Source organism: Photinus pyralis, unplaced genomic scaffold (genome assembly GCF_008802855.1).
Source record: "Photinus pyralis isolate 1611_PpyrPB1 unplaced genomic scaffold, Ppyr1.3 Ppyr1.4_LG3a, whole genome shotgun sequence".
NCBI classification, from domain to species: domain Eukaryota; kingdom Metazoa; phylum Arthropoda; class Insecta; order Coleoptera; family Lampyridae; genus Photinus; species Photinus pyralis.
In genome coordinates this window covers 10,865,434-10,886,936 of record NW_022170509.1, presented here as the reverse complement: position 1 = coordinate 10,886,936, position 21,503 = coordinate 10,865,434, and the positions used below count along the sequence as shown (strand labels likewise).

The following is a 21,503-nucleotide window of genomic DNA, read 5'->3' as shown; positions in this document are numbered from 1 at the left end:
ATAACGTTTCAACGGCACCGCAAGTACCGACTGGGGTCCTCCGGTTACAACATTCCCCGACCCGTTCAACTAGTTGACCTACCATTTATTGAATCGAGCTTTGCTTCAAGCAAACTACTTGTTGAACCACCGAAGAGGTGCGGACCATCGCGAGGTCAGGTGCAGGTTGTGTGACTTTGAGGAAAAGAACGGCCGCAGTTGTTTAGAAAATTTTAGAGTGTCGTCTTCAGCGGTTTCAACCCCATTCATTATGTCATCACCTGGATGGTACGTTAGGGTAAGAAAGGATATCTTCACCCTAATTAATATGTGGTGAAAGGGTGCCGCTGGGTGTAATTGCTAAGAACAGTAGGATATTGGTGACTGGGACACTACTGTCATGCTTTTGAATACTAACCTGGGATATGATACCGTTAGAGTATGTGGCCTCGAATACCGCAATATATCCTAGCCTTTTTAACTAATTATTCATTGCAATCGAGCAAAAATTACAATCACTTTACCACCTTTGATTCGAACTGTTTTAATAAATAACATTCGTCCTTCGAAAAAATTAACTCGCAAAGTATATGCATATCGTGCCTGCTGCCCAGAATGCTAAGAAAATAATAGTTTTATGTTTAAAAATTGTTAACGGCGCCATTTTCGTTTGTTGTTGCGAAAGACATACCACAATTGTAGGTTACTAGGTTTAACGAGCACGAGTACCTTAATCCCACATCCATGTGCGAGCGCCACTCATTATAACATTAAAATACCTTTCCCAGTACTAGTATTACTTACAACTAATTACATCGTTTCTTAGCTTACTCACAAATTATTGTTTATTTTCAGAATGCAATTTTTACTTGCTACCATTTACTCTAAATTCCCATCATGACCGATCTAAAAAAGAAGCCCGTTCTTCCATTGGAGGAAAATGGTATGGAATTCGTAACGGTAGTTTCGGTGGGTTCCGAAAAAATTCAAAACGACGAACATTTGGCAACAAAAAAAGATTCGAGTTACGTTACAGTGCTTAAAATCGGAGAAGAAGACATTCCAAACGAAATTACCGAAGAAGTTCTGGTGTATCGACTACCGGGAGAAAGATTAGGCTTTGGGCTAAAATTTGAAGGCGGAACAAAGGCCGCCGAATTCGTCAACCGCTTATTTATTCAGTCTTGTGCGCCCGACAGTCCGGCTTCGATGGTCCAATGTTCCTGGGGGAAATTAAGTGAAGGTGACGAAGTGTTGAAAATCGATTCTTTGCCAGTGACCAGTATGACCAGGATTGACTGCGTTCGTTGCTTGAAGGACTCAAACGTTGTCATCAAATTGTTAATCAGGCATTTTATTAATAAAAGAAGTGAAGATTTTACGGATGATATAAATTCAAGTGGTATAACGGAAGATTTACCTCATGTGATAAGTGCCGAAAAGAAAAGAACCCCGCCCCCGCCGCCCCCAGTCCCCCCGCGTAAAATACCGCGCAAAATGCTAAAAGAACTACCACCCCCGGTCAGTACAACTCCATCAAATGAAAATGAAAATGTTTCCCAAAATGTGGAGCATCTTTCCAACGGTCTACGGCGTTTTCAATCACCGCGCAATAGTGGCAGATTCCGAAAATCTCCAGAAGCCACTAATCACCTGTACAAAGACCGCCGACTGTCTGATGGAAGTGCAGGTCCTCCAGACGCAGAAGTGTACTTAGACTTGTTTTCACAAGAACACGGTTGTAACTTGAGCGAATCTGACGACACCGGCAGCTCAATTTCCACCATCATCGACAGGCTCAGTTCTTTTCCAACAACTACCAACTCGAGCTTTGCAGGAAGCTTACCTTCAACCCCTACATCTATACAAAGGCATTTGGACTTATGCATTGACAAATCTGCGGACTTTGATGCGATATCCAATGATAGCTATTGGTACTCGAACTTAACAGTGGAAGGGACCGACATAGGCTCCCTATTCAAACGGGATCAGACTATCCACGAAAAGGCCAGTAAAGAAAACGAAGCAGATGCAAACCCTCTGCAACCACCTACAAATTTCCAAGATGCTCCACTAAGTTACGGCAACGAAGACATGATCATACCCGAACCTTCTGTTAGGCCCCACTTTAAGGGAAACGAGAACTTTTTAGAATTGGAGGATGAGAATGGAAATTGCATTAAAGACGCCACATTTTTCGAAGGCTTGCCGGCTTCTGATTCGATAAGAAGCGACTTATTCGCGTTGGAATTGCCTAGACTAGTATGTTTCATGCCAAAATATTCATCCCCCGATTGTCAGGAACAAATCGAGTGCAACACAATCGAATCGGTGAAAATGTTTCTCGAGAACGAAATTCGTACAGCAACCGAAGACCATTCGAACAGGTCTTCCACTAGCAACATTTACAATAGCGAGTTATATAACATTAATTGGAATTTAACCTCGCAGTTGGACACCATTGGCGAAGTGGACGAGGAAGGAAGCCAGGAAACTACCTCATTAAAGTAAGGCATACACCACCACTATTAACAAGTTGCTACAGTTGTTTTGTAGATCCTCCACGCCGATCGTAATTGTCGAAAATGCGGACGAGGAGGTTGCGAAGGAGCAAATTTTTAAAAGATCCGATATGCCCGACGGGGCCGGCAGTAGTCCGACAAATAACCGTACGTATTCATTTTTTGCAATTTTTCCGCAAACGCTCGCTTGCATTTCCTGAAAGATGATGCTACAATTTGTGTCGAATCGTTAGAATTTTGACGAATGTAATGAAATTACCGTGGAAAAAAAAGGTATTTGCAAATTTCGTCACAGTTTAAGTAGGTACTTGAATATTTTTAAGTGAAAGTAAGTGCTTTTATATAGCTTCAATTATTTAGCAGTTTATTTCCTAAAGCCATAATTTTACGGTGCTTGGCGTAATGAGAAAGTTAGAAAACAGTACGGGGATCTCAAGTCTAAAAAATTGCTAATTGAATGCTGTTTTATTTTCTATTGTGTAATATTTAACACCTTATCGTTGTCACCCGTGCTTGATGTCGTTCAGAATTTCCGTTTCCGTTTTTACGAGTGCGGGGGGTACCTAAATTTAGGATGAATCTTCTTCATGGCTGTGACAGCAAATCTAGAAACGTTTCCCGATTGTATTTATTTTTAAAGTTTGGCGTGCTACGACCCTGCTTGTACATTTAGGCACATATGTGATGAAATGATGATATAAAGAGCAAGTTTGGGTTTAAGGGGAGGGTTGCCAATTGACAGCCGTTAACAATTTTGAATATTTCATATGTATACAAAGTGCACTTTTTACGAAATGTGGTAAAAAGAAGTTCGCGCTAAACATTGGACAATCGAATATGGTTTATTCCATCAAAATTTGTTTTGGTTTGAGGGGGAAATTTTTGGATAAAATGCGCTCACTAAGTTCTTCATTTCACTCGCTTCAACCCCACCAAAATTTAAATGTAAAGCTAAACGCCTTATACTTTCGTTAATTTGAAAAGTCTTTTCTTTGTAGTAAAGATACAAATATGCCTTTTGCTGCAAAGGGGTTGTCTAGTCCCTAGGATGGTTTAATACGTCAGAATGATCACCCAAACGTTATTCCAATGCAAATTCAAAGTTGAACATTTGGGCAACAAAATCCAAAAACAATTCAGAGATTGAAGTCATTTCCAGAGATTGATAAAATTTAGGGGTTGCCACCTCAGTGTTAAGGGATCACAATTCATCTTCAGCAATGTATTCCTTGAACTCACCATTAATGTACAAAGCCCAAAACAACTGTTGGTATTAGCGTGGATAGTTTGGGGATGTTTTAGTGCGATCCGAAATTTTCAAACTGTTAGGTACGTTTCGGCATGTCTGTCTGTCGGACGTGGGTTCGACCACCCTTAGGTTATGTACTCACAATATGGCGTCTATTTCTAGGAAGATGCATTTTAACAGAGGTGTGGAAACGAAAAAAGGAGGGGCAACCGATCCATGATTTCTTACCGAGGGGTGCTGGATATGTGTTTCTACACACATCCTATAGGAATATTTGAATCTTTCTGAACTACACTATAAAAAGTATTTTCTCCTCTAGAAGGTGCCAGTTGGCTGAGGTAAGACTACAATCAAGATATCCTTACTTGTTAAAGTGTTCAACGTAATTGACTTTTCCTAACGGTAAAATGTGCGCACTTTCTTACGTTTTCGTTAAAAAATGACGAAAATACTTTTGATTAATTATCTAAGCGTTCCGGCACATAAGCTTGGAACTACTCATCAGGAAGTAATGGAATTACACAATGAGCTCTAATTTCCCCTATTCGCATCGTTAATTTTTTTAATCTCCCATCTCCCTACACATTTTTCAAACAAATTCGAGTATGGATATTGAACAAAGCAAAGAATCATAAATGCTAGCAGATAAAGTGCTGTTTGGGCGTTGAAAATTATGCACAAAATTATGTCTCCACCAGTCTTTGATGTATCTACACGTACAGTCCATGGGGGTGAAGACAGATCTCAGCTACATTGGCCGCGGCCACCCCATTATTAGACGAAAGTTGTATGTCTAATAATAATTAACAAAATATGATGCTGTTTAAATGAAATTGACATAAGTCCCGTTTATCCGTTTATCAGTTTATATATTGACTATGCTGCTGTTATGGAAGAAAGCATTAGTACTCCGGACTAATTTGGTGAATTTCGGCCTCGTGGATTCAGCTGATTACCCCGAGATGCTTGCTCCCATTTTTCGTTGTTTAATTTGATCGTGATTTCGGTTGGAATCCTGCTGACTTTCATCACGTTTGTTTCGTTTTGTTGATTCGTAGCCCCCATGCTTGGCTTTTTATATCCACTTAATTCAAGATAGTTTGCAAATCTTGTTCTTATCCGCTATTAGTCCAGTGTCGTCAGCATATCTTAAGTTATTGGTGTACCTAGTGTCTATTAACTGTTACGTCGATGTTCTTGTTGGCTAATTTTCTGTCAAAGATCATTTCCGAATAGATATTGAGATAATGGGCAGCCTTGTCGGGCGTCTTTTTGAATAGGTATTGGGCCAGTCAAGTCGTTGTCAAAGCGAAATCTGGCTGTTTGGTTCCTGTAGAGATTTTGGTTCCGAGCCCAAGTTTTCTCATTTGGTTCATTAGGCGGTCATGGTCTACTGAATCGAATGCTTTTTCGTAATCAATAAAACAAGGGTACACTTTTTGTGTTCATAGTACCTTTGGAGTAATATTTGTAAACAGAAAATTGCTTCTCTGGTACCTAGTCCACTGCACCACAAGCCGAACTCTTGGTTTCCCAGCGCGCTTTCGCACTTGCAGCGTATTCTTTGCTGAGTCACCTTGAGGAAGACTTTTAATATCTGGCTCATTAGAATGATCACCCGAAAGTCTTCGCATTTTCGGCTAGTAGCCTTTTTTGGTGGGGACACAAAAATTGATTGCAGGCATTCGGATGGAATGTCGTTGTTATTGTAAGTTTGATTGATCCATTTCGTTTATTATTTATTTAGTTAGTCTGCATATAAGCTTGGGATAGGAGCTAGTTTGTAGATGCTTCCACCGAAGATGATCGTAATGTCGTGCTTATTTCTTCTGTAGATTTTTGTAGGTGTAAATCGTCTGTCACTTTGACAAACTTTTAGCACCGGCTTCCAAACTTGACTCCACGAGCCTCGATTGCCCTTTATTTTAATAGCACGGGGTATGGGCAAACTTCTCCCTTACCAAAGGAAAAAGTTTTTGCTTGACTGGAGAAATGTAATTTCATCCATTATGCATTTAAATTATCCCACTTACTTTCACACATAGCAAGAGAAAGAATAAATGTATTGATTCGTTCTTTGATTGTAATCTATTTTTGGGAGGAGGGAGTTTGACTTTTTGAAATTACCCTTTTGATAGATTCAATAGCGAAAAATTAAAATAGCATTTTAATTTTCCCGGTGGTTTTTTATTTTGTGTTTCCCGTCGGGATCAAGATGGGGGAAAATCAAGCACTTTGATTCCCGATAATTGCCTGCTAAGTTTCCCGTATTACGTGTAGTAATCAATTACATGCCACAACAGAATATAGTGTAGAAATTCGCTTCCCGGTGTATTTTCTTTAATTTACACTACCCCCTTCTTAATGCTGATGCATTTCGCGAAAATGTACCGACAGTTTTTAGAGATCACTCTTCCAGCGCATTGCGAACAAACAACAATTTTTCCTTCTGTATACACTACTACAACCAACAAAAATCGAAAAAAAAATGCATCTAATCTGTTGTAATGTTCAGCGCTGTTATAATTGTTAATAAACTACCTATACGGAGGAGTGCCACGATCGCCAATCTTTAAATTATAACAGGACCATAAAATGGAAGAATTTTAATTATATTGCACACCTGCACCTCTGGCGGCAACTATGTTGGAAAATTGTTTTAACATGTTAGACTACACATCCCACTTCAGGGCGCTACTTGGATTTATATCGTATCGTGTCATATAAACATTGGTAAATATATTTAAGTTCAAGTAGGAAGAAATTCGCGTAGTAAGCCAATGATTCGCGCTGTCAATGATGTTTCAGAAGGATGCATTACCGTTGTTGTACTTATAAATGTTTACAATTTGCCACGTAATAAATGTAAATATACTGTACATAATCACTAATGATGTACAGTATTTAATTACCACGTGGCTATTCTATTCAAACATTTTTTGAATTCTTGGCACCATTTACAGTAGTTATGTAAAAAATTTGAATACAATGATGGAATGTTGTAATTTAAATGAATGTCTACCGGTAAGATGAAGAAGTTAAATTGTTACTTCCCTTTAATATACATATTCATATATGCGTCTGCAGTAGAAGTAAGTATATCTGGGTTAGCAGAGCAGTAGGCTCAAAAAACTTCCCCACAGTAAAAACGATGATGTGCACTGTTTAGTTGCATTTTATAAGAGTTTGGGGATCATAAAACGCCTAATTACTTACAACAGTTTCTCAAGGACCAGTTTCAGCTCTTTTTTTGTAGAATAGAGGGCGGCCAAAATAGTGCACCCGAATGGATCGCCATGCATGCCGTAGGCAATTTCTCCAACATGACACTGACATGGATTTGAATTTCCTCCCTTCAAGCAAAATTATTTCTTGGGGGGAAAGCTTAAATTTTTTAGAAGGATGTCAGCTAAATTGTCTCTAATTCGAATGCTATAAAGAGCATGATCTGTACGTAATGCCCAAAATTTACAAATTGTGTTTAAAATCTCGTATCCTTTGACGTAACGAAACAAGCCAAATCACCCAACACATTTTTGTGAATTGAAAGCATTTTAAAAATACAACCGGTGTTTCAATTAGGCAATGGACCGTTCTCATTAATTATCCTATTAATTAGCCTATTATACTATTATGTTCATTAGTCAAAAATATTTAGCACATCCGGAAAAGAATGCAAGAGTGTAGTGTAAGTCACATAACCACCAGTACTGTACTAACGAATATCCCAGCGTTTAGTTTGCAATGATGAAATGGTAACTTTTCCTTTCTGACCACAAATAAATGTACAAGAACATTTTTTTTGGAACGAAAATTACATCCTTCGCTGTCTCGCACCTCATCTTCAAATGTAGTTACTAATTATCTTTGAATGTAACTACGTTATTTATACTGTTCATCTATTTTTCTTTCGTTTGTCTATAATTGGTTATCAACTGTAGTGCAATAAAGCTGCTGTTGTTATTTTTATATTGTTGGGGATGAAATCACTTTAACTTCAAAACTGCAAAGGGTTACACTTTTATGCGTAGTTATAAGGTTGCTGATATACCGCTTTAAAATATAATAGAAATCAATGATTCCCGTGTGACAACGAATTTTCTAAAGAAATTAAGGTTAATTTCAAAATGTTTATTCGCAGTTATAAGCTTACTGGATCCCATGATTCCTCAAAGGAGCTAAACTATGTGTTGTACTGGATAAGTTACCACAATAGCAATATTAGGGAGAATACGTTTACATTCAAAACGGTGAAGGGTTCTAGTTATGTACGCAGTTGTAGAGTTACTTTTAGACCCTTTAAAAGTTTAAACAATATTTCTCAGAGAAATAAAAATATTTCACGAGATACAAAAGTAATAACCCACCTAAGTGCACATTTTCTTATATATTTAAATTCAAAACAGCGAAGGCCGACTACAGCCCATAGGAATCTTTAAATATTTTTAAGTATTTTTATATTGAGGTCTGCTAGAACCAAGGACGTAGCCATGGGGGACTATAGGTCTCCCCGGACATGGTTTTCTAAAGAGGGTCTCTATCTTGAATCTTTTTAACGATTTACTGCCTTCCACAACATAGACACATTAGCCCCTCCCAAAACAAAGTTGCTAGCTACGCCACTGGCTGGCCGTTTGAATGACTCATTTGAGGACGTTCACCGCAGCAAGTTATCCTATAACCCATGACGTCAGAGCAGGAGGAGACCAATTAAACAGCAAAGGAAAAAGTCAGAACTTCTTTTTTGGATGCATAACGAATACGTACTCTAAAAATGTAGTAAACGTTTATGAATCTCTAAATTACAGTATTAGTCCAGTCATTTTAGATGTTCTCAAAAACATTTGTCATACAAGCAAGTGAATCGATATTCATTGTTGCCTTTTCATTTAAATTTTATAAAGATCCCAAAAAAAGTTGTGCTCACGCCGACATTTTGGAAAATGGCCAAAATGTGTTTTTTTGGGTTTTACTACTTAACCGTGGAGTTGTGAAAAAATTGTTGTTAGTTTAGCTCGTAAAGTTTTTCTTAGCTAGTAGGTAGATTCATTTTTGCAAGCCCTGTTAGCTTTGATTTATTGGAAATTCTGTAGCTGTTCCCAAAGTCCATCTTCAACTGCTTCGCTTGTTTTTGTAATCGTTAACAATCCTCGATTCGTTACTACACTTCACTTTTTTTCTAAGTGAGGTCACCAACATGAAAACAACACCTTTCACTTTCCATTGTATTCACTTCCAAAAGCATTTTTGTTAATAGTTCTAAATTTTGTTCTCAGCTGTTGGTTTTTCTGCAACATTTTTCCCTTTTCCTTATTCATTAGGGTCTTGCTCGATTTTGCAAAACGGGCCCGTGGCTATTGTTACGCCACTGGAAAGTTGGTTTCCCTAGAAATTGGAAACGGCGAGGGGCTACTTATTTACGAGGTTACTTGTACTCCTTGAATAACGAATATGGTACCTCAAAGGAACTAGGGCGAATTTTCTTAAATAATATTAATTAAAATTCAAAACTGCTTAGGGTTCTATCTTTACGCACGATCCTCTAAATGTGATCTTTTATAAAAACTAATATATTTCATATAGGTACCACAAATGTTACAAGCCTCGTACGTAAGTAGTTTAATTTGAAATCGGCGAAGGGTTATACTAGTAATGAATGACTTTATTTACATCAAGTAAATGGGCGAAGAGCAGATTGAAAGTACATTCGAAGCTGTTCTACCCAAAAAGAGAGAACAATTTTGCGCCTTAAATGTAGTAATTTTCATTATGAATAAAATAAAATTTGACACACCTAAAACTCTCCATTTATAAGTAAATTTCTTTCCTTAAATTTATATGGGAAAGTAAAACTACAGATTACTAATAAAAAATGAGGTCTATATGCATAACCTTTATTGTTCCACAAACAGACGTTGATATATGAACGATGAAAATTTTGGAGATGGAAAGTGCTTACAAATATGCCGTAAACTGTTGTATAATTTGGCAATTGTATATCTAAATGACCGTTTAAATATTTGGGTATTATGTGTAGGTAGGGTGAGATGGTCAGCGTGTGGACGTCAGTTCGTTACTCGTATTTTATTGAATAAGTGTGTTTTATGATAAAATGGATCCCTGCGGCACACCTGAGCAAATGGGTATAAATCATAAATTGTGAGACTCGGTTAAATAAATAGTTTGAGATCAATTCAATTGCATTATTCAAGAAAATGTAGGAGGGACAACAGGCGCATTTCGTGGTAAGATGAAACAGGTAGAAAGTTCTGCATCATATGCACCAACTACCAAGGGTATAATCAGTTATGATGTTTAATAATGCCGATGTGGAGACCAAATTGCATAGTATTAACGAATTTCTCTCGACATGGAGCAAAATTTGTTGCTCAACGTTGCGTTCCAAGATTTTGGAGAGCGTAGATAAAAATACTGATTGGTCGTAAAACGGTATAGGTATATTGCGGGATTACGTACTTTAGGGACAGGAACAACAATTGCTTTTTTTCCATATGGCAGGGTAAACGTGATTATTTATGCAAAAATTGACTAAGTATGATGTGTTTAATGAAGAGCATCAGGGAAAATGGTATACATAAATGAATACTTCCATTAATGCCAACAGATCGATAATGATGGCGTGCTCCGTGGGATTATTGTCTCTTGAATATGGACCTAATGTGGTTCAATTGAGTGCAATTGTTTAGACAACCTTGCACATGCGCGATTCTGCCCAGGACTTTTCAGCTCCTCTTCCCTTTATGTGTAAGAATCCGTTTAGCCAGAAATGAGAGTACAGGCAGACAGACCGACATCACTGAGATTTTGTTTGAAACGTGTATTTCTGTCAAAAAAGTGGGAGTGGATGAGTTCTTCCTTTTATGTCTAAGAATATGTGTACCAAATTTGATTCCCATCGGTTCAATCGTTTAGCCGGAAATAAGAGTACATCAGACAGACAGATCGACATCATCGCGATTTTATTTGATTCGGATACCTGGTGCTTCAAAACGTGTATTTCCGTGGGGATATGACTTATAGGAAATTCTGTTGGGCAAAGCTGATTGACTTGTTGGAAAAAGGGTGGGCGCGCATTTCTCCATAAGAAATACTTGGGGTTTTAGTGATATTTGCGGCAGAAGGGTCATAGCTCCTCTACTGGGGGTAAAAAGTCACAGCCCTATCAATAGTAGTTCCCATGTATCAGCGAATTTCCTTAAATACCAGATTCCTTTAATATGAAATAGACGAAGGGTTATTTTTATGTGTATTGGACTCAAGGTCAATTAAACAAAATAAAATATTTAATGTAATACAACAGTTACAACCCTTGCAGTAAGTGAATGCGATGGCGAATTTTCTTAGTCAAAACAGCACAGTTTAGAGTTGCTTGACGGTTAAACACAATAACTCAAAGAAAGCTTGTTTTGAATCCACTAAATTTGCTATGACAACGTTGATCAAGCACTCAAGAAAATTGAAAAGAACAGAAAAGTGAAGCTATTTGATAATTGTACGGTTGAGTGGCACTGAAGATTATAATTATTATTTATTAAAAAGGTTACTAATAATTAATAAATTTGCACATCAATTAAAAGTAGGAATAAATGCTGCTCTTAACTACTGCGTTTATTTGTAATACAGGAAAAATAAGTGTTGGGTACAAGTGGAATTTTGATAACATTCCAGTTTAAAATTAAAAACAGCTGAAAATGGCCAAAGCCCAAAGTTGATATGAGCAAATTTCAAGCACTTTATGAGAATGAGTATGTCGCATCGGCGAATATAGCATTGGCAATGTCGAGATATGGTAATCAATTCATTGATTGCCAATCATTTTATCAACTTTTATCGCTTATGCACATGTAGATACAAATAGGTGATTCGTGGAATGTTGGGGAATTTTAAAGGTAAGGTGATAATAGCATGGGGCAGTGTTAGTTTGTGCGAGATAAATGGTAAACGTATTCTAATTTCGCCATCATAGCAATCGGTGGCTTCTATGATCTGCCAGAATTTAGAAGGTACCTAAATGAAAACATCACTTTGGGGTTGTCTATGATGGAGTTCGTTTGGTCTAAGTAATCTGTGGCACGTTGTAAGTTAAGCCTTAAGCTTTCTTATTTGGTTTTTTGTAGTTATAATAAGGTTTGGATCCTATTGAAACCATAGTTTCGATTCACTCCGTTCCAGTATAGGTAAATTCAAATTTTTAGAGAATCACGTTAATCGGGTGAGATTGAGGGGCTTTAGATTGCAAAAACAAAGTATTATGACTATACCTTAAAAATGTGTATAGTATTAAGGCCGCTTTACATACTGCAATTCTTCATGCAAGACCATGCAATACGCAATAAAACTTGCCCAGAAGCATGCGCGTTTGAGAAACAGCTGATTCATTTTGGCAATTCACTTGCAATTGCAGGTTAGCGGTCGCGCGCGATTTTTATTGCACTTGCACGTGATATTTTGGGGGAAAGTATTGACAACGCCAGGTTCTAGAATTCCCAAACGTTGAAACTAGACTTTGTTTACTATTACTACACAAATTGAAGCTGCGACTGCCTTTTTTCGATTAAAGTGTCTATTCATTTTTACTCAAAACGCATTCAGAATTATAACAACACCTGATGAATTTTGAATAGATAAAGCTTTTAGTTCAATTTTAAATGCGAATGTTGGTAACAAACTATTGCAAAAAGAAAATTGCCGCGTGTAAAACCAAAGTGCAATAATTATTGCATGTACAGTATTTTTGCAATTAAACTTGCTGCAACTGTATTGCACAAAGAATTGCAGTATGTAAAGCGGCCTTTATGGTCTTGGTATAATCACGTTGCATACTCAAAAATGTCAATCAAAGATAATACTACATTGTCTTTGCGTCAATTTGATAACCTCACCTCAATACCTCCGATTTACACAATTTTGAAAAAAGTTGCCCCCTTTCCGTATATTTAAAAAAATACTTAAATAGAGAATCAAAAGGTGCTAATTTTGCTATTACACGCTCTTGTTTTGTTGCATCGACACTTTTTTTTCGGATTAACCGAACATTGAAAAATGGTCGAAAAACTTGTGTACTGTTTTCTTTCTGTTTTTGCTACGTGCGTTTTTTACTCTATATAAAATTATAGTAGGCGAAATTGTTTATAACATACGTTCGTCAACGAGCGCACTGAATTTGTGTACTTTTTTCAAAAAACGAAATTTCGAGATTTTTTGTAAAGTTCTTAAAACGTAGAAGAGTCGTAACTGATGGATATTCACCTGCATACCTATATACCTACAACACCGCGCTTACTTATAGCATCCCTTATTTTCACTTTCGGACCTTGCAAATAGTAGGAAACAATTAATAGGATGTAAACTGTCAATATTGCTTAATGCTTACTATTGGAACCGTTAGAAAATTAAAAAATGCTATAATTTGTCGACTAGTACCGAAAATATTCACACTAGTATTCACAAGTGGTTGAAACAAGTAAAAAGTCTAATCGTAAATCGATTTATATACATGTACTAAAGATGCACCAAATTCAATTCAACTAACCCTTCTCGCCGATTTCCCAACGAAATTAGTGCATACATAATAATGCGCCAAATTCACAGAATTCACTTTTGGGCTTTGAAAAATGCTCTTCGTTATGCATAATAGAGAGTAATTGTTTAGATACACCTTAGATTAAGTGCTATAACTTGAAAAATTCTCCGTGTGCTCATGTATTATTTTTCAATCCGAAAAACCGGAAAAAATTATTAATGTAAATTTGTAGTACGCTGCATGGACTAATTTTTGTTTCAATAATTTCAGGGCACGAGTGATTTTTACTAAAATGCTAATTTATAATTTCCTTAATTTCTCCGATTTCCACAAAAAAATTGAAAAAATCAGCTTTGCGAAACAAAGGCGCATTCTTCATCGGGTTCTTATTGTTCTGTAAAATTTTACCCATATCTCATATGCAACTCCTCGCCATGGTTTCATCCCCTATGCAAATGTTGCACAAATAGCGCATAATTTGTTGCTATAGGCTTCGCTGCCATATATCACAAATTTTTCGAAATAACAAAATTCCGAGTTACACCTCAGAACCAATTTAAGGGATCGATGAGCATTAATGCTATTTTTGACAGCTTTTTCAAAAATTAATGTCCATTCTGATGTAAGTATCACAGATAGCGTAAGCATTTCAAAAACCTGGTAACTTCAAATTGTACACTGATCTAGAAATTGATGTCATTGTTACAGAATCTGTGTGCTAAATATGGTCCGGCAATTGTTTATCTCGTACATGCATGTCTTCTTTATTGCGCGCATATTCTTGTTTTGGCTATGGTATCCTACGTGGAAAATAAGTGCCGTTGTCTCACGTTGCAAAGATACTTCGATAAATAATTCCTCGTTTTGTGAGTATTGTTTTGAATCGTTTCTTGTAAGTAAGTATAGACTGTCCTCACGTCTCGGTAGTGCATAGTGCAAACGGCCATCGCGCGATTTTCTATATGTGCCCTTGACTTTACGTCCACTGACCTGCTGATTGCCATTGCCCCTGCTCTAATAGGATTGGTAAGTTTCTAAAGGAATTGCTATTGGAATTATGAATTTGGTTATACAGCCACTTTTTTATGTTACGCGCAAATTTACATAAACGGTTCTGTACGGTGTGACTACATTTTCCTTGGACCTGTCTATGTTGCGCTCTCGACTGCAAGTGCGACCACCATACCGTTGCCTAAATAAAATACAAACGAATTTTTACTAATAGACGATTATTTGAAGACGTTAACTACCAGTTTTCCAGTTTAAAGCGCACCTCTCTGAGACCGCTAGCTGCATTTCGCGCGCGGCTCGTGCGTTAGACTCTTGTAGAAAGTCTTCAGTTCAATTGCGAACAATGCAATCAGCAAACGGTCCTCTTCAATCGCGATTATAAAATTCGGAAAGGATTAAGTTTTTTACCTTTTTAATAACGGTACCGAGTTGGTGATGTTATTTTTAGCTTCCATTTTTTGCCAAATTGATACGATAAAGGTTTTAGCGTGTTCCAAGTGTTTCTTTTGTACTAAAGCTATTTCATGTGTTTCAAGTGTTTTTTTGTCCAATTAGTGTAATAATAAGAACAGGTGCGTATCTAATATTCATTGGTTCGTGTTACACATTACATGCTTGTTTAATTGCTTCTTTCATTTGAATTTTCTTACATAACTCACTGTCATCTGGTCATTTCAGAACTCGCTGCTAACTTTTTCATTAAACTCAAAGCCGATGTTCATTGTATGTGGAATGTTATTGACAGAAGGCTCTTGCGGTATTTCCGATCCAAAGAATGTCGATGAACAAAATATCTTTGGAATTTAGATGAAAGTTATGCCAATGGCAAATTCGCCTTTGTTGAAATGATAGTTTATTCATTTCCATCTATCACTCACCTTCCCTTACAAATCAGACACGTTTGGTCACATTAACGAGTTAGACAGGTCATTCAAGCACCACATTTTCGCACAGAAATTGCGAAAAAAGGCGACCATTGTTTAGATTCAAAATTCTTGCTTGTCGCAGTTCCGCGCCTAGGGGTCGTGGCGCCTAACTACCACCATTTTTTGTAAAAAAAAAAACACTTTGATCTGAAGTTGGTACCAATGTTGGTGCACATTTTGCAATGAAAACCGGTGCGAATTTCACCCGCTTGTCCTACTGGGGCTTTGAAAACTTACCCCTATGGGTTACGCGCGCTGGAAATTGCGTAGAACAGGGGGTTAAATACGAACAATCAAGTCCCGCTTCCCAACTATATAATTGCCATAAAACCCCCTAATCGGAAAATTTACATTTCCTCCGTTTAGAGCTTTCGTTATAGGTTCCCTAGGAGCCCAACGAATTTTTGAAATTTTGTTGTTAACCTCTCGGCAACACATTTCAAGCAGGATCGCCAAATCCTTTGCTTCATCCAGCACAAACCGCTGCAAAGAAACGAATTTCTCAAATTTTATTGTCGCTTTCCTTCCTCGTCCAAACCTTAAAGTTGCCCTCGGTTAGTATTTGGATGGGAAACTCCGCTCTGGTCTTTTTAATTTTAATCATAACAACTTTAATATATTCATATTAGTATTCTCAAGCAATCACTTATCCTAAATAAGCTGCAGGATTTCGGAGAGTTTGTTAAAACTTGTCCCTATTTTGGTATGATGAACAAAGAAAAATAGTCTCATTCAAATAATATTCAAATGTTGGGTTGCTACTTGAAAAAGAAGTTGTATGACGTCACGGCGCTAAAAACAAAACAAACAAAAAATTTTGGCAGTCTTACATCCTTTATGCCTAATCTACAATTGCAAAATTTAAACGAAATCAAAGTAATTGGTTGGCCGACAATAAATATTTTGGTTAGTTTAACTTTGAAATTTTTTTTTCTCATTTTTTGTGTAATAAATTTTTTTGCTGTTTTACAGTTAGGTATAATTTTTGTAAGTAAGTTTTATTCCTAAACACAAAAACATTTAAAACAAACGTTACTATTACAAATGTGAAGGAATCTGGTAATAAAATGTGAACTTATGCTCCTGATGGGGTTTGCATTTTTTTTGTTTGAAGCGCATTTCTCCACTTAAAAGAAAATATGGTATTAAAATCGTTGATGTGCCTTTGAAATTGACTAATATACGCATTTAAAGCGTATTTAATAGTTTCGGAATAAATAAAAATAATGATTTTAATATTATCGTTATACGTATAGTATACGGTGCGTAGCGCAAACTGCAAGTGCAAGGCCGTCGCCGTTCGATTATGATGACGCGGGTTCGATCCCCCCGAGTGCGCTTTTTTTTCTATACTAGATTGCAAATATTTACCCCAAGGTACCGCGGCACCCACTTTGAGAACCCCTGAGTTAGAAAAATAACTATTTTATACATGCATTTCAACATGTTTTCGAGCATGTTTTGTTCCGCTTTCAAATATGCATACACTTCTGTTACATAGGGAGCTCAGATGCAAAAATTTGGAAAACTAATTGTTTGCGAACGATTCACAATAAATGGCATACTATTGGACAACAATTACTTTGTATCCCTTCTGGCGTAGATACGTCTCGTGGAGAGACTAAAAGCAGCTAGGGGTAGGACTAAAGTTTTTGTTCTTTTAAGCAAAATGCAAATGCTAAACATTAACAGATGAATGCTCGAACATTTTTAAATAATACCGGTGTCGGTAACGGTTATAAATTTTATTCTAAATGCAAAGGACACGTCCCACTCAGTTGTGATTGACCTCGTCTTTTGCAACTGGTGAATTGAGTTGTTTACTTATTGTAGAATATGTGAAAGTATTAAATAAATCGGAGCATGCTTGTGCTGTTCAAATTTAAAAATTGTTTTATCTATTCAGATGGGGAAACGTCTACGGAAGGGAATGAAGTAACCTTTGACGCCGCTCCTGCGAACAGTAAGTGCGAAGTAAAAGCGTTGTTAATATATCATGGTGCACATTTTCAGACTTCTGCGACGTAATGGACGTCCCTCCTAGTTCCTCACGTCAACCACCAGACGGTGACGAGTTCCCAGATTACAACGAAGTCACATCAAGCAAACCCGAACCTAGAAAGGAACCGAAGGCAAATTGGTCGCATAAATTATGGGCTACAGGCTCCCATAATTTATTTAAAGATCAACAAAGTTCCTTTAGTGTTCGAGATAAAATAGCGATTTTCTCAAGTACCGGCGGTATAACAACATCTACCACTTTAAACAAATCGAATAAAAGCACGGATGATATTCCAACCGCGATCGAGAAGGAGTATTTTGAGAAATCCCGAAACTTGAATAACTCCTTCCCAAAAGTCAAGCGATCGCTCAGCACCTCATCCAAAACTGATCGATGGATTGCAGACAAGGCGTCGAAAGTAAACGGTTTGAAACATAGCAGCTTGGCATCAAGCAAAGCAAGAAGCTCTTTAGATTTAACTATGGAAATCTCCCACACACGCTGTCTGTCTGAAGAAAAATACGACTATGTCGACAATACCTACGCGCCTAGCTCCCATTTACACACGCGATCTCAAAGCTTAATGGACATAAGCTCCTCTGATCAATTGCCAAAGAAAGATCGTTGGAAACTGCTTTTAGAACAACGACAACGCAGCTTATCAAAATTAAAAGGTTTAGTTATTCCTGAAAAAGTAATCGAAGTAGATGTTCCTGTATTGGACTTGCCAGAAATTAAAAATAATAATCTACCAAGCATAGTTGGCGACACAAAGACTGCACTATTACCTCCTGAGTCGACGAATTCTTCTTGCCATCGTAACTCATATGTTCCTTTCATGTCCACGCCACCATGGACTAATAACCTATCAGCTAATGTACCTAAGTATTCGCCCGCGTTTAAACGAAAAAGTTTACAAATACATTCCGAAACGTTTACCAATGGAATATCAAGCTCTGTCGCTCTGACCGATTCCACAGACAATTATTCCAAGCCGCATCCCGGTAAAATTGATTTTTGCAACGCAAAAGTTATCAACGATGCACCGAAATCACTGGAAAGTATTACTTCCCCCACAAGGTCTGATTCCAGTTTTGAATATGTTAGTAGTTCTTTCGATATTAAACCACACATCAAATTTTTCCACACAAGCACGATTTCCCAAGATAGAACTGAGCCTAAAAAGCAAGAGGATGATAGTGATAATGATTCCGCTGTAAGTTCTAGTCAATCTAGTTATATATCTAGAACATCTCCACCATCGTCGCCAATTACAATACATAGCACTTTCACGTCTCCAAGAATAAACGCGCAGGAGTTCCTGCTCCACAAAGGCGAAGAGAGCGACCCTCAAGCAAGCTTCGAAGGTGATAATCACAATCATCGATTGTTAAAAGCGCAGAGTGTGGAAGCGATTAATCGTAAAAATATTTTAGCTTCAGCTAAGTGTCGAAGTGGCAGGGATCTAAAGATCGGATCGCCTCTCATTCAACGTCGCTTTGAAGAGGAGGAAAAGAAAACTGTTAACGCGAGTGATGCCGTACCAGAAGGCAATATGCATAAAACCACACGAGAAGAAAATTTAAAGAACAATACAGTTGCTACGACCCCAAATCCGATCAAAGTAGAAAAACAGAACCACACAGACACAAAAAAATTATCACTGAATAGTCTGTCCAACAAATCCGATAAGAGGGATTTACAAATGAAGATTTTGCCCAATTTTAGCACTCTACCGCGAACCAAAGCTACGAGCGTTACTGATTTACGTAAGAGTTTTGAAAAGTTGAGTCCATCACCAACTATCGAAACCACCAATAATCATTTTATTAAAAACAAATTCGAGAATAACTTCAAAAAGGAAATCGCAAATAGAAAGGTATGATGCACCGTTGGATGTGCCAAATAATCACCGCGTTGTTTTTAGGATGCTCCTGTTGAAAACAAGCAGGAAAATTCTGTTGTAACCAATGAGACTATTATACTACGGCCAGAAATTCCCGGTGGAAGTGTGGGTGTAACACTTGCCGGTGGAGCGGATTACGAAACAAAAGAAATAACAGTCTGTAGAAATTCGGCAATTGCCACTAATGAACAAGATGTTTTTAGGTTCACAAAATTAGGGGTGATAGTTCGGCACATCGTGATGGAAGGCTGCAAAAAGGCGACCTTGTTCTATCAATTAATGGAAAAACTGTTGAGGGGTTAACACACAGGCAACTAGTGTCACTGCTCAAAGTAAATAAACTGTAGTGTAATACTTGAAATTTTAACTTTTTTTAGGAACCTTTACCTGAAATTACCTTGGTGGTGAGCAGAGGGAAAACTTCCAATACAGCCTCGGTGCCAACATCACCGCGCTCACCGGAGGCAAAATTGGCGCAACTACAGCCGATAAAAGGTCCGTAATGTTATCTAGGTAGTATCGATCTTTAAATTTTAATTTTAGACACCGATGGGACCTCACACAAGCAAACGACAATCACAGTGTCTCTTATAAAAGATGCAGCGGGTATAGGAATAAGTTTGGAGGGAGGCAAAGATTCACCACTCGGAAACATGCCGCTATTAATAAAGAAGGTTTTCAAAGGTAAGGAAAAGCGCTGTTGCTTGAGGATAAATTTACCTCTTCCTCTAATAGGTGGGGCCGCTGAAAAAACCGGAAAAATACAAGTTGGCGACCAGATTGTGTTTGTAAATGAAACAGATGTGTCTTCCATGTCGCGATTTGAAGCGTGGTCGGTTTTGAAGAAATTACCTGAAAATATTACAATATCCTTGACAATTAGGAGATCGTCTATGCCATAAATTGTGTGTGATTTATTAAATCAAATTATTACGTAATATATATTTGTTGATCAAGTGACAAACCAATTTCTTTTAAGTAACACATTTATTTTCCGGTAAGAAAATGCCAGAAATGCATACCGTATTGCCATAATTTGTTCCATTTTTATATTTTCGTTTTGTTGAAACATATGTAACTGTGATGTACAAATGTAGTTTTACTATAGCAAAGGGGTTTATAATATTTACCATTGAATGATATAGGAATCATTTTTTTCGGTTGATTTGAAAAACAACAAAACTTTATCATTGTGCCTAAAAAGCTTTAAATTTGATTAAATTAGTTATAAAATTGTTTACGTTTATAAGCTCATTATTTATGTATATGCATATATTTTTTATATATTTATTTTTATGCTCTTGTAAATATACTAAACATTGTTTTAAAAGTTGCTCTGACTTACCAGCTGAAGATCCGAAATCCAAAAATTTGCTCCTAACAAAATTTATTGATTCTTGTAAATTCGCTGATAATAAAACTCTTCCCATATAACTTCGTGTAAAAACGCCCTAATTTATAGATCTTTGAATTAAAATCATTACTTACATTTCGTGACTAACCCGGATAACAGAACCGAACTTTTTTTGGCGCCTTGGAAATAATCTTCATACACACGCTGTCTAATTTCCGAAAAAGCCTAATACAGCTAGTTTTGTTCAAATTTGGTACAGTGGGAGTCATCCTGCAACAAATAAAGGCACACTTGATTCTATGTCATAATTTATAAAACATAAGTTGTACAAATTTCAACAAATACCTTTGATGTTGCAAGGGATTTATTTATTAATTTAGATAAACTTCTATATAAAAGCAAGATATTTGATCATCACACGTGCGACAAACTCTCCGCGAAAAGTGCATCTCCATACATTTTTCTATGTAGAGTCACCTCTGGAATTTCTTCCCCAGGTAAATTCGCCACCGAAAATCGCACACTACGAAAAATCTTCCTTGAAATATTTGCATTCAGAAAACCAGGTTCGTAGAGCCAGAATGAAGTAGAAGAAGAAATAATATTTTCGTTGTCTGTGAGCAAATTTTGGGTAATGAAATGAAATTCCTTGAAAGACAACCGACTTAGATTGCAATATTTGCAAGTGACCAGCCCTAGCTAAGAGCCTGCTTCGAACTCTCGTCTCAGGATAATTGATGGTTCTAGAATTTAAACCGTCATTAAAATGAGGGTCAATTCGCACCCTAGAGAAAGTTCATTAGATCCGCATTAAATTCAGTTCAAAGCCAAAGTATAATGGCGAAAACGGCACCAAGAAAAAAATACTTTTTAAATAAAGGGTTGAAAATCTTTCGTTCACTACTTACTGATCTATTGTAATATTCCAAGGGTAGCTGTCGCGAACAACTCACTTGCCACGTCATTCACCTGACCGTATCAATGAGGATTGAGGTCGAAATTTGAACAAA

General features: G+C 37.2%; 1 protein-coding gene across 3 annotated transcripts; it reads left to right on the top strand.

Moving 5' to 3' along the window:
* Window positions 1-122: 122 nt before the first annotated feature.
* Window positions 123-20,373, top strand: LOC116165937. 3 transcript variants are annotated; one of them, XM_031480709.1, is made up of 11 exons: window positions 123-277; window positions 835-2,486; window positions 2,536-2,648; window positions 17,138-17,194; window positions 17,245-18,600; window positions 18,670-19,112; window positions 19,161-19,295; window positions 19,343-19,471; window positions 19,517-19,634; window positions 19,683-19,823; window positions 19,875-20,372. In XM_031480709.1, exons 2-11 carry the CDS (start codon window positions 877-879, stop codon window positions 20,039-20,041), a joined length of 4,269 nt encoding a protein of 1,422 aa, XP_031336569.1. In that variant the 5' UTR covers window positions 123-277; window positions 835-876; the 3' UTR covers window positions 20,042-20,372. The 3 variants fall into 3 exon arrangements, with proteins under 3 accessions (XP_031336569.1, XP_031336568.1, XP_031336567.1); XM_031480708.1 differs by having other exon boundaries at window positions 123-267; window positions 17,245-19,112; window positions 19,875-20,373; XM_031480707.1 differs by having other exon boundaries at window positions 17,245-19,112; window positions 19,875-20,373.
* The last annotated feature ends 1,130 nt before the right edge of the window (window positions 20,374-21,503 follow it).